The sequence below is a fragment of the Engystomops pustulosus genome, chromosome 3 (genome assembly GCF_040894005.1).
Source record: "Engystomops pustulosus chromosome 3, aEngPut4.maternal, whole genome shotgun sequence".
In the NCBI taxonomy this organism is placed as follows: Eukaryota; Metazoa; Chordata; class Amphibia; order Anura; family Leptodactylidae; genus Engystomops; species Engystomops pustulosus.
The window spans coordinates 236,041,441-236,054,008 of NC_092413.1; the positions used below are offsets into that span (position 1 = coordinate 236,041,441).

The 12,568-nt window shown below is 53.6% G+C and overlaps 1 protein-coding gene across 1 annotated transcript in view; it reads left to right on the forward strand.

Moving 5' to 3' along the window:
- The window catches only part of SLC30A3 (solute carrier family 30 member 3), a 46,131-nt gene that overhangs the window by 30,538 nt on the left and 3,025 nt on the right, over positions 1–12,568 (forward strand). Inside the window, exons 2-7 of the mRNA XM_072144068.1 lie at positions 8,282–8,487; positions 8,559–8,705; positions 9,371–9,524; positions 10,177–10,387; positions 11,876–11,981; positions 12,244–12,378. Of these exons, the coding sequence (XP_072000169.1) occupies positions 8,282–8,487; positions 8,559–8,705; positions 9,371–9,524; positions 10,177–10,387; positions 11,876–11,981; positions 12,244–12,378 (959 nt within the window). The remainder of the gene's footprint in view (positions 1–8,281; positions 8,488–8,558; positions 8,706–9,370; positions 9,525–10,176; positions 10,388–11,875; positions 11,982–12,243; positions 12,379–12,568) is intronic.

Below are 12,568 nucleotides of genomic sequence, written 5' to 3' on the forward strand. Positions count from 1 at the left end.
TGTCCTGTATCCTGACACCTTTCTATTATAGCCAGCAGTGGTCAGGGGTCAGCATGGGCGCTCTGACCCATCTGTGACTACACCCCCATACACAGCGAGCTGCCATGTCCTGTGTCCTGACACCTTTCTATCATAGCCAGCAGTGGTCAGGGGTCAGCATGGGTGCTCTGACCCCTCTGTGACTACACCCCCCATACACAGCGAGCTGCCATGTCATGTGTGTCCTGACAGCTTTCTATCATAGCCAGCAGTGGTCAGGGGTCAGCATGGGAGCTCTGACCCCTTTGTGACTACACCCCCATACACAGCGAGCTGCCATGTCCTGTGTGTCCTGACACCTTTCTATCATAGCCAGCAGTGGTCAGGGTCAGCATGGGGGCTCTGACCCCTCTGTGACTACACCCTCCATACACAGTGAGCTGCCATGTCCTGTGTGTCCTGACACCTTTCTATCATAGCCAGCAGTGGTCAGGGGTCAGCATGGGCGCTCTGACCCCTCTGTGACTACTCCTCCTATACACAGCGAGCTGCCATGTCCTGTGTGTCCTGATACCTTTCTATCATAGCCAGCAGTGGTCAGGGGTCAGCATGGGTGCTCTGACCCCTATGTGACTACACCCCCATACACAGCGAGCTGTCATGTCCTGTGTGTCCTGACACCTTTCTATCACAGCCAGCAGTGGTCAGGGGTCAGCATGGGTGCTCTGACCCCTCTGTGACTACACCCCCATACAAAGCGAGCTGCCATGTCCTGAGTGTGCTGACACCTGTCTATCATAGCCAGCAGTGGTCAGGGGTCAGCATGGGCGCTCTGACCCCTCTGTGACTACACCCCCATACACAGCAAGCTGCCATGTCCTGTGTGTCCTGACACCTTTCTATCATAGCCAGCAGTGGTCAGGGGTCAGCATGGGTGCGATGACCCCTCTGTGAGTACACGCCCATACACAGTGAGCTGCCATGTCCTGTGTCCTGACGCCTTTCTATCATAGCCAGCAGTGGTCAGGGGTCAGCATGGGCGCTCTGACCCCTCTGTGACTTTGTCCCCCATACACAGCGAGCTGCCATGTCCTGTGTGTCCTGACACCTTTCTATCATAGCCAGCAGTGGTCAGGGATCAGCATGGGCGCTCTGACCCCTCTGTGACTTTATCCCCCATACACAGCGAGCTGCCATGTCCTGTATGTCCTGACACCTTTCTATCATAGCCAGCAGTGATCAGGGGTCAGCATGGGTGCTCTGACCCCTCTGTGACTACACCCCCATACACAGCGAGCTGCCATGTCCTGTGTCCTGACACCTTTCTATCATGGCCAGCATTGGTCAGGGGTCAGCATGGGCGCTCTGACCCCTCTGTGACTGCACTTCCCATACACAGTGAGCTGCCATGTCCAGTGTGTCCTGACACCTTTCTATCATAGCCAGCAGTGTCAGGGGTTAGCATGGGCGCTCTGACCCCTCTGTGAATACACCCACCCTCATACAAAGCGAGCTTCCATGTCCTGTGTGTCCTGACACCTTTCTATCATAGCCAGCAGTGGTCAGGGGTCAGCATGGGTGCTCTGACCCCTCTGTGACTGCACCCCCCACACACAGCGAGCTGCCATGTCCTGTGTCCTATGACCTTTCTATTATAGCCAGCAGTGGTCAGGGTTCAGCATGGGTGCTCTGACCGCTCTTTGACGACACCCCCCATACGCAGCAAGCTGCCATGTCCTGTGTGTCCTGACACCATTCTATCATGGCCAGCAGTGGTCACGGGTCAGCATGGGCGCTCTGACCCATCTGTGACTACACCCCCATACACAGGAAGCTGCCATGTCCTGTGTGTCCTGACACCTTTCTATCATAGCCAGCAGTGGTCAGGGGTCAGCATGGGCGCTCTGACCTCTCTGTGACTACACCCCCCATACACAGCGAGCTGCCATGTCCTGTGTGTCCTGACACCTTTCTAACATAGCCGACAGTGGTCAGGGGTCAGCATGGGCGCTCTGACCCCTCTGTGACTACACCCCCCATACTCAGCGAGCTGCCATGTCCTGTGTATCCTGACACCTTTCTATCATAGCCGGCAGTGGTCAAGGGTCAGCATGGCGCTCTGACCCCTTTGTGACTACACCCCCCATACACAGCGAGCTGCCATGTCCTGTGTGACCTGACACCTTTCTATCATAGCCAGCAGTGGTTAGGTGTCAGCATGGGCGCTCTGACCCCTCTGTGACTACACCCCCATACACAGCGAGCTGCCATGTCCTGTGTGTCCTGACACCTTTCTATCATAGCCAGCAGTGGTCAGGGGTCAGCATGGGTGCTCTGACCCCTCTGTGACTACACCCCCAAACACAGCGAGCTGCCATGTCCTATGTGTCCTGACACCTTTCTATCATAGCCAGCAGTGGTCAGGGGTCAGCATGGGTGCTCTGACCCCTCTTTGACTACACCCCCCATACAGAGCGAGCTGCCATGTCCTGTGTGTCCTGACACCTTTCTATCATAGCCAGCAGTGGTCAGGGGTCAGCATGGGTGCTCTGACCTCTCTGTGAATACACCCCCCATACACAGGGAGCTGCCATGTCCTGTGTGTCCTGACACCTTTCTATCATAGCCAGCAGTGATCAGGGGTCAGCATGGGCGCTCTGCCCCCTCTGTGACAGCACCCCCCACACACAGCGAGCTGCCATGTCCTGTGTGTCCTGACACCTTTCTATCATAGCCAGCAGTGGTCAGGGGTCAGCATGGGTGCTCTGACCCCTCTGTGACTACACCCCCCCATACACAGCGAGCTGCCATGTCCTGTGTGTCCTGACACCTTTCTATCATAGCCAGCAGTGGTCAGGGGTCAGCATGGGCGCTCTGACCTTTCTGTGACTACACCCCCCATACACAGCGAGCTGCCATGTCCTGTGTGTCCTGACACCTTTCTATCATAGCCAGCAGTGGTCAGGGGTCAGCATGGGTGCTCTGACCCCTCTGTGACTACACCCCCCCATACACAGCGAGCTGCCATGTCCTGTGTGTCCTGACACCTTTCTATCATAGCCTGCAGTGGTCAGGGGTCAGCATGGGTGCTCTGACCCCTCTGTGACTACACCCCCCCATACACAGCGAGCTGCCATGTCCTGTGCGTCCTGACACCTTCCTATCATAGCCAGCAGTGGTCATGGGTCAGCATGGGTGCTCTGACCCCTCTGTGACTACACCCCCCATACACAGTGAGCTGCCATGCCCTGTGACCTTTCTATCATAGCCAGCAGTGGTCATGGGTCAGCATGGGTGCTCTGACCCCTCTGTGACTACACCCCCCATACACAGTGAGCTGCCATGTCCTCTGTGTCCTGACACCTTTCTATCATAGCCAGCAGTGGTCACGGGTCAGCATGGGCGCTCTGACCCCTCTGTGACTACACCCCCATACACAGGAAGCTGCCATGTCCTGTGTGTCCTAACACCTTTCTATCATAGCCAGCAGTGGTCAGGGGTCAGCATGGGCGCTCTGACCTCTCTGTGACTACACCCCCCATACACAGCGAGCTGCCATGTCCTGTGTGTCCTGACACCTTTCTATCATAGCCAGCAGTGGTTAGGTGTCAGCATGGGCGCTCTGACCCCTCTGTGACTACACCCCCATACACAGCGAGCTGCCATGTCCTGTGTGTCCTGACACCTTTCTATCATAGCCAGCAGTGGTCAGGGGTCAGCATGGGCGCTCTGACCCCTCTGTGACTACACCCCCATACACAGCAAGCTGCCATGTCCTGTGTGTCCTGACACCTTTCTATCATAGCCAGCAGTGGTCAGGGGTCAGCATGGGTGCTCTGACCCTTCTTTGACTACACCCCCCATACAGAGCGAGCTGCCATGTCCTGTGTGTCCTGACACCTTTCTATCATAGCCAGCAGTGGTCAGGGGTCAGCATGGGTGCTCTGACCTCTCTGTGAATACACCCCCCATACACAGCGAGCTGCCATGTCCTGTGTGTCCTGACACCTTTCTATCATAGCCAGCAGTGATCAGGGGTCAGCATGGGTGCTCTGCCCCCTCTGTGACAGCACCCCCCACACACAGCGAACTGCCATGTCCTGTGAGAACTGACACCTTTCTATCATAGCCAGCGGTGGTAAGGGGTCAGCATGGGCGCTCTGACCTGTCTGTGACTACATCCCCCATACACAGCGAGCTGCCATGTCCTGTGTCCTGACACCTTTCTATCATAGCCAGCAGTGGTCAGGGGTCAGCATGGGTGCTCTGACCCCTCTGTGACTACACCCCCCCATACACAGCGAGCTGCCATGTCCTGTGTGTCCTGACACCTTTCTATCATAGCCAGCAGTGGTCAGGGGTCAGCATGGGTGCTCTGACCCCTCTGTGACTACACCCCCCATACACAGCGAGCTGCCATGTCCTGTGTGTCCTGACACCTTTCTATGATAGCCAGCAGTGGTCAGGGGTCAGCATGGGCGCTCTGACCCCTCTGTGAATACACCCACATTCATACAAAGCGAGCTTCCATGTCCTGTGTGTCCTGACACCTTTCTATCATAGCCAGCAGTGGTCATGGGTCAGCATGGGTGCTCTAACCCCTCTGTGACTGCACCCCCCACACACAGCGAGCTGCGATGTCCTGTGACCTTTCTATTATAGCCAGCAGTGGTCATGGGTCAGCATAAGTGCTCTGACCCCTCTGTGACTACACGCCCCATACACAGTGAGCTGCCAAGTCCTGTGTGTCCTGACACCTTTCTATCATAGCCAGCAGTGGTCACGGGTCAGCATGGGCGCTCTGACCCCTCTGTGACTACACCCCCATACACAGGGAGCTGGCATGTCCTGTGTATCCTGACACCTTTCTATCATAGCCAGCAGTGGTCAGGGGTCAGCATGGGCGCTCTGACCCCTCTGTGACTACACCCCCCATACACAGCGAGCTGCCATGTCCTGTGTGTCCTGACACCTTTCTATCATAGCCAGCAGTGGTCAGGGGTCAGCATGGGTGCTCTGACCTCTCTATGACTACACCCCCCATACATAGGAAGCTGCCATGTCCTGTGTGTCCTGACACCTTTCTATCATAGCCAGCAGTGATCAGGGGTCAGCATGGGCACTCTGCCCCCTCTGTGACTGCGACCCCCACACACAGCGAGCTGCCATGTCCTGTTTGACCTGACACCTTTCTATCATAGCCAGCGGTGGTAAGGGGTCAGCATGGGCGCTCTGACCTGTCTGTGACTACATTCCCCATACACAGCGAGCTGCCATGTCCTGTGTGTCCTGACACCTTTCTATCATAGCCAGCAGTGGTCAGGGGTCAGCATGGGTGCTCTGACCCCTCTGTGACTACACCCCCCATACACAGCGAGCTGCCATGTCCTGTGTCCTGACACCTTTCTATCATAGCCAGCAGTGGTCAGGGGTCAGCATGGGCGCTCTGACCCCTCTGTGACTACACCCCCCATACACAGCGAGCTGCCATGTCCTGTGTGTCCTGACACCTTTCTATCATAGCCAGCAGTGGTCAGGGGTCAGCATGGGTGCTCTGACCCCTCTGTGACTACACCCCCCATACACAGCGAGCTGCCATGTCCTGTGTCCTGACACCTTTCTATCATAGCCAGCAGTGGTCAGGGGTCAGCATGGGCGCTCTGACCTCTCTGCGACTACACCCCCCCATACACAGGGAGCTGCCATGTCCTGTATCCTGACACCTTTCTATTATAGCCAGCAGTGGTCAGGGGTCAGCATGGGCGCTTTGACCCATCTGTGACTACACCCCCATACACAGCGAGCTGCCATGTCCTGCGTCCTGACACCTTTCTATCATAGCCAGCAGTGGTCAGGGGTCAGCATGGGTGCTCTGACCCCTCTGTGACTACACCCCCCATACACAGCGAGCTGCCATGTCCTGTGACCTTTCTATTATAGCCAGCAGTGGTCAGGGTTCAGCATGGGTGCTCTGACCCCTTTGTGACTACACCCCCCATACACAGCGAGCTGCCATGTCCTGTGTCCTGACACCTTTCTATCATAGCCAGCAGTGGTCAGGGGTCAGCATGGGTGCTCTGACCCCTCTGTGACTACACCCCCCATACACAGTGAGCTGCCATGTCCTGTGTGTCCTGACACCTTTCTATCATAGCCAGCAGTGGTCACGGGTCAGCATGGGCGCTCTGACCCCTCTGTGACTACACCCCCATACACAGGAAGCTGCCCTGTCCTGTGTGTCCTGACACCTTTCTATCATAGCCAGCAGTGGTCAGGGGTCAGCATGGGCGCTCTGACCTCTCTGTGACTACACCCCCCATACACAGCGAGCTGCCATGTCCTGTGTGTCCTGACACCTTTCTAACATAGCCGACAGTGGTCAGGGGTCAGCATGGGCGCTCTGACCCCTCTGTGACTACACCCCCCATATTCAGCGAGCTGCCATGTCCTGTGTATCCTGACACCTTTCTATCATAGCCAGCAGTGGTTAGGTGTCAGCATGGGCGCTCTGACCCCTCTGTGAATACACCTACCCTCATACAAAGCGAGCTTCCATGTCTTGTGTGTCCTGACACCTTTCTATCATAGCCAGCAGTGGTCAGGGGTCAGCATGGGCGCTCTGACCCCTCTGTGACTACATCCCCCACACACAGCGAGCTGCCATGTCCTGTGACCTTTCTATTATAGCCAGCAGTGGTCAGGGTTCAGCATGGGTGCTCTGACCCCTCTGTGACTACACCCCCCATACACAGCGAGCTGCCATGTCCTGTGTCCTGACACCTTTCTATCATAGCCAGCAGTGGTCAGGGGTCAGCATGGGTGCTCTGACCCCTCTGTGACTACACCCCCCATACACAGTGAGCTGCCATGTCCTGTGTGTCCTGACACCTTTCTATCATAGCCAGCAGTGGTCACGGGTCAGCATGGGCGCTCTGACCCCTCTGTGACTACACCCCCATACACAGGAAGCTGCCATGTCCTGTGTGTCCTGACACCTTTCTATCATAGCCAGCAGTGGTCAGGGGTCAGCATGGGCGCTGTGACCTCTCTGTGACTACACCCCCCATACACAGCGAGCTGCCATGTCCTGTGTGTCCTGACACCTTTCTTACATAGCCGACAGTGGTCAGGGGTCAGCATGGGCGCTCTGACCCCTCTGTGACTACACCCCCCATATTCAGCGAGCTGCCATGTCCTGTGTATCCTGACACCTTTCTATCATAGCCAGCAGTGGTTAGGTGTCAGCATGGGCGCTCTGACCCCTCTGTGACTACACCCCCATACACAGCGAGCTGCCATGTCCTGTGTGTCCTGACACCTTTCTATCATAGCCAGCAGTGGTCAGGGGTCAGCATGGGTGCTCTGACCTCTCTGTGACTACACCCCCCATACACTGGGAGCTGCCATGTCCTGTGTGTCCTGACACCTTTCTATCATAGCCAGCAGTGATCAGGGGTCAGCATGGGCGCTCTGCCCCCTCTGTGACTGCACCCCCCACACACAGCGAGCTGCCATGTCCTGTGTGACCTGACACCTTTCTATCATAGCCAGCAGTGGTCAGGGGTCAGCATGGGGGCTCTGTGACCCCTCTGTGACTACATCCCCATACACAGCGAGCTGCCATGTCCTGTGTGTCCTGACACCTTTCTATCATAGCCAGCAGTGGTCAGGGGTCAGCATGGGGGCTCTGTGACCCCTCTGTGACTACATCCCCATACACAGCGAGCTGCCATGTCCTGTGTGTCCTGACACCTTTCTATCATAGCCAGCAGTGGTCAGGGGTCAGCATGGGCGCTCTGACCCCTCTGTGACTACACCCCCCATACACAGCGAGCTGCCATGTCCTGTGTGTCCTGACACCTTTCTATCATAGCCAGCAGTGGTCAGGGGTCAGCATGGGCGCTCTGACCCCTCTGTGACTACACCCCCCATACACAGCGAGCTGCCATGTCCTGTGTGTCCTGACACCTTTCTATCATAGCCAGCAGTGGTCAGGGGTCAGCATGGGGGCTCTGTGACCCCTCTGTGACTACATCCCCATACACAGTGATTATCTTGTCCATCTGTATTTGGTTCAACCAAATCTAAAAAAATTAAAGCAGTTTCATGACTGGACTAATCATTTGCTCCTGAGATCACCTCTAACAGGGGCCATTGTCAACTGATAACTAATGATATTCGCCTCCCTCGTATATAGACAGTATTACCAGACACAGGGGTCACAACTTCCCTCACACTTTCACTGAATCCTTTAAGATCTGATCATTGAGATGATTTCCTTTCCTTGTCTTCTCTGCCACAGTCTCTTTACAGGCACCAAGGAGCTCTTCCCAGGGTTTCCTTTCCAGAATGGGAATTCGGCAGTGTCCATTGAGCTAGAGCACCCAGTATCGCAGCATTGCCATGGACCGTGCTCATCTTCAGACAATCAGCAGAAGCTTCATGCTCGGAAGAAGTTGTATTTTGCCTGCGTGGTGTGTTTCATCTTCATGATCGGAGAAGTTGCAGGTAACTTGAGGTCCTGATGTTGACAGTAGGTGACAAGCTCTCGCTCCACTAAACGTTGTCTCTGCTTGTAGGAGGGTACATTGCCCATAGCCTGGCCATCATGACGGATGCCGCCCACCTCCTCACTGATCTGGGCAGTATGTGTGTCAGCTTGTTCTCCTTGTGGATATCTGGCCGCCCACCGACAAAGGACATGACATTCGGCTGGCACCGCTCAGGTGGGTGCAGCATCATCCTCCCAACTCGGTCCTATCTGGGATGTGACCACTGACATATCCATGAGTTACTTCCCTATAGGGACTTATGCAACATTCCCCACCAGGGCCTGACCTTTTTTAGGTGGCAGGAGGAAGTCGGGGTCCTGAATATTGGAGTGGCTAGTGCAGCCTTCCGCACGGCAATTATCACGGAGGCCTTGTCCACAGCCTGGCAGGTCTCCGGCAGGTGGTGAGTGCAAGAAAATGGAGGGAGAGGCTGACAGAGGGGCAACCCTGGTGTATAAATAAGGATCCCTGGTGATGGAGGCTTGGGGGCCGTGATGGTGTACACCATGACCTCCCAGGCAGAAACTTACATGCTAGAAACCTCCTAGTGAGTTGTGCCAGCTCCTCACATTTAGAGGGACACTTTTGTGACACCTACCTCTCCCATGCATCGGCAGGGGTGTTGCACTTACACAATTATGACTACTAATGGGAACATCTATACATCTAATGGTCGGCAGTGCACACTCCATACAAAAGTCTATCGCTGCCCCTCTTGTCTTTGATGCCCTGTCCTTGGAGGCTATATATGAGAATCTGAAATCTACGGAAAGTTTCTATACACAATCGCCGATTTATTGATTCGTTCTCTTGTGTATAATCATACTGTGTCATTATAGAAATCCTGGGGGCGTTGGCGTCCATCTTCTCCATCTGGATTGTTACTGGAATCTTGCTCTACCTGGCCACGGCAAGGATCATCAATAATGACTATGACATTGATGGACACGTCATGCTCATCACCTCCGGCTGTGCTGTAGTGGTCAACATCATGTGAGTAGGTCCTCCGCCCTGATCTGTGTGCAGCACACGTTTCTATATGAGTTGTACAATCTTCCATCGTAGATTCCATAAGATTTGCACTGCACTTTAGCCGGACCGTTCTTCTAGGCTAAAATGGCTGCACAGGTATAAGAAGTGTCTGCGCTGGGATTGTGTCTGACGTGACCCTTTTGTGGCGCAGCCTCCATGCGATACATATTAGGGGACTCACCTTCGGACAGTCCGACTGATTCAGACTGAGCGCTGGATTTAACTTTCAAATTGTGTCACATGCCAGATGTTAAAGGTGCAGCATAAATTATGGCAAACTCTGTCAAACCTGCGACACGTTCATGATTTCTGGCGCACAATTATAGTGAATCGCTGCATGATACACGGAAATAGCAAGCGTAGTGCATTTTCTGACTTTAAGTAAATGTGCCCCAATATGTTCATCGGCTAAAATGTAGAGGTAAAGGTATATGGAAGGTATATGGTAAAGGTATATGGTAAAGGTATATGGTAAAGGTATGTGGAAGGTATATGGAAGGTATATTGAAGGTAATTGGTAGAGGTATATGGAAGGTATATGGAAGGTGTTATCCAGAATGTAGGACAAGGATTATTCCGTAGTGATGATACAAGATGAGCTTTGTATTCCCAGCATGGCCTACATCCTGCACCAGTCCACCACCTTCCATGGACACAGCCATGGCTCAGGATATGAGAAAATCGGGGATAGTCATAGCAGCGGACTGTCTCTACACCTGGGCCAGCATGGAAACACAAGCGTCCGAGCAGCGTTCATTCACGTGATTGGAGACCTTCTACAGAGTATTGGTGTGATGGTGGCCGCCATCGTGATTTACTTCAAAGTGAGTGGAATGGATTGGGCTGCGATCAGAGACACGAGAAGGAATAAGGGGAATGATTAGTGGTAGATGGAGCAGATGACGAGTGGAGAAAGAAGGGATAACTGGAAAGAGATGGAGTGTAGGACACAGGGGGATAATCGGGGGAGCACTGAGCCCATAACTAGTACAGTCCTGGCCATAAGATCTGAGAATGACACAATCTCCTCCTGTCACATGATGTGTCCCTCTGGTTGTCAGATGTTTATCACATACAGAGATACAATTGCAATCATATTATGGGGAGCAGAAGCTTTTATTGTCAGGTGGGAGGAGTTACTACAGCGAGTCAGTATCTGCAGGACCTCTCCTTCTTCTTCAGGACCTCTGCAATTCTCCCTGGCAGCTCTCACTCACCTACTGCACCAGATCCTGACTGATCGCCGTCCATTCCCGCACAATCACTGCTGCATTCTGTCACAATGTGTTGGGTTTTGTTTGTCCCCCGTCTCCTGATGATTGACCACAAGTTCTCAATGGAATAAGATCTGGGGAGTTTCCAGGTCATGGACCCAGAATCTCTGTGTTCTGTCCCCGGAGCCATGGACCCAGAATCTCTGTGTTCTGTCCCCGGGCCATGGACCCAGAATCTCTTTGTTCTGTTCCCGGGCCATGGACCCAGAATCTCTGTGTTCTGTTCCCGGGCCATGGACCCAGAATCTCTGTGTTCTGTTCCCGGGCCATGGACCCAGAATCTCTGTGTTCTGTTCCCGGGCCATGGACCCAGAATCTCTGTGTTCTGTTCCCGGGCCATGGACCCAGAATCTCTGTGTTCTGTTCCCGGGCCATGGACCCAGAATCTCTGGGTTCTGTCCCCGGAGCCATTTAGTTCTCCCCTTTATGGCCGGTGCTCCATCATGCTGGAGGAGGCTCTGCTCATCACCATCTGCTCCTGGAGGGTTGGGAGAAGCGGCTCCTGGAGGACATTCTGCTCCATTCTGTATTCATGGAGGTGTTTTTAGGCGATTCCCTTGGCTGAGAAGCCACCCCCCCCCCCCACATGAATGGCTGCAGGAGGCTTTACAGGTGCAGGAGACAGGACTGGGGCATCGCTCACCTTGTCTCCTCCCAACAATCGGAAAGGGGATTCATCAGAGACAATGACCCCCCCCCCCTGACTTTGTAATGAATTGCTGTTAAGCTGATCCCTCTTTATAACATTCTGGAGAATATGCAAATTACCATTATAACACCTGATGAAGGAGACTTTGTAACAATTAACATTTGTATCATTCTCAAAACGTATGGCCATGACTGTAGTGAGAGAGATAATTGGGGAGCACTGAGCACATAACTAGTTGTGAGGGGGATAATCGGGGGGCACTGAGCAGATAACTACGGTAGGATTGAGGAGGGTTATCGAACTGGAGTGAGGTCCCGGTGCATTTGGCTTGACTTCTCTGTTTCTGATCTGTGACTAATGGTAAAGTTGCATTAATTTTTTCATTGCAGCCTCAGTACAAGATTGCGGATCCAGTCTGTACCTTCCTCTTCTCCATCTTTGTACTGGGGACAACAGCCACCATTTTACGTGATGTGTTTTGGGTCTTGATGGAAGGTAGGTCTAAAAACCTAACTCAATGTTTGTCCCCTGTGGTAAGAACATTTGGATTAGGAACACTCATGGAAGGAGTGGACCACAGAATCTGCACGTTTGGGTTGGGTTCTTCTGCTTATTGACATTCCCGTGTTCCATCTTCCTGGGGTCCTCACACTTCTTGCTTAGTTCTGCTCTTGGCACCCAGTAGACATGTGACTCTCTGGTTTCCTCTTCTGAGAACATAATCCGATATCTCTGTTGTCTTTGTCTCTGGCATCAGGTAGGCCCCGCAGTATTGCACACTGTGCTGTAAAGGAGGTCCTTATGTCTATTCAGGGGGTCCGGTCTGTGCACTGTCTACGGCTTTGGGCTCTCACCCTTAGCCAGAGCGTGGTGTCTGTGCATCTGGCAATTGGTAAGTTGTCCCTCATCGTGAGGATTTACTAGATCAATGAGGTTTGCCACTCCATGGTGACCAGATGTTGCTCCTGTTTTCGGTCTTACCTTCTGGTAGAACGGACTTTTTGTTAATATTCTCCATAAACCGTAGAAAACTTAAGGGAGAAGATCTGGACGCACAGTATTATAGTACATGTAAGATGACT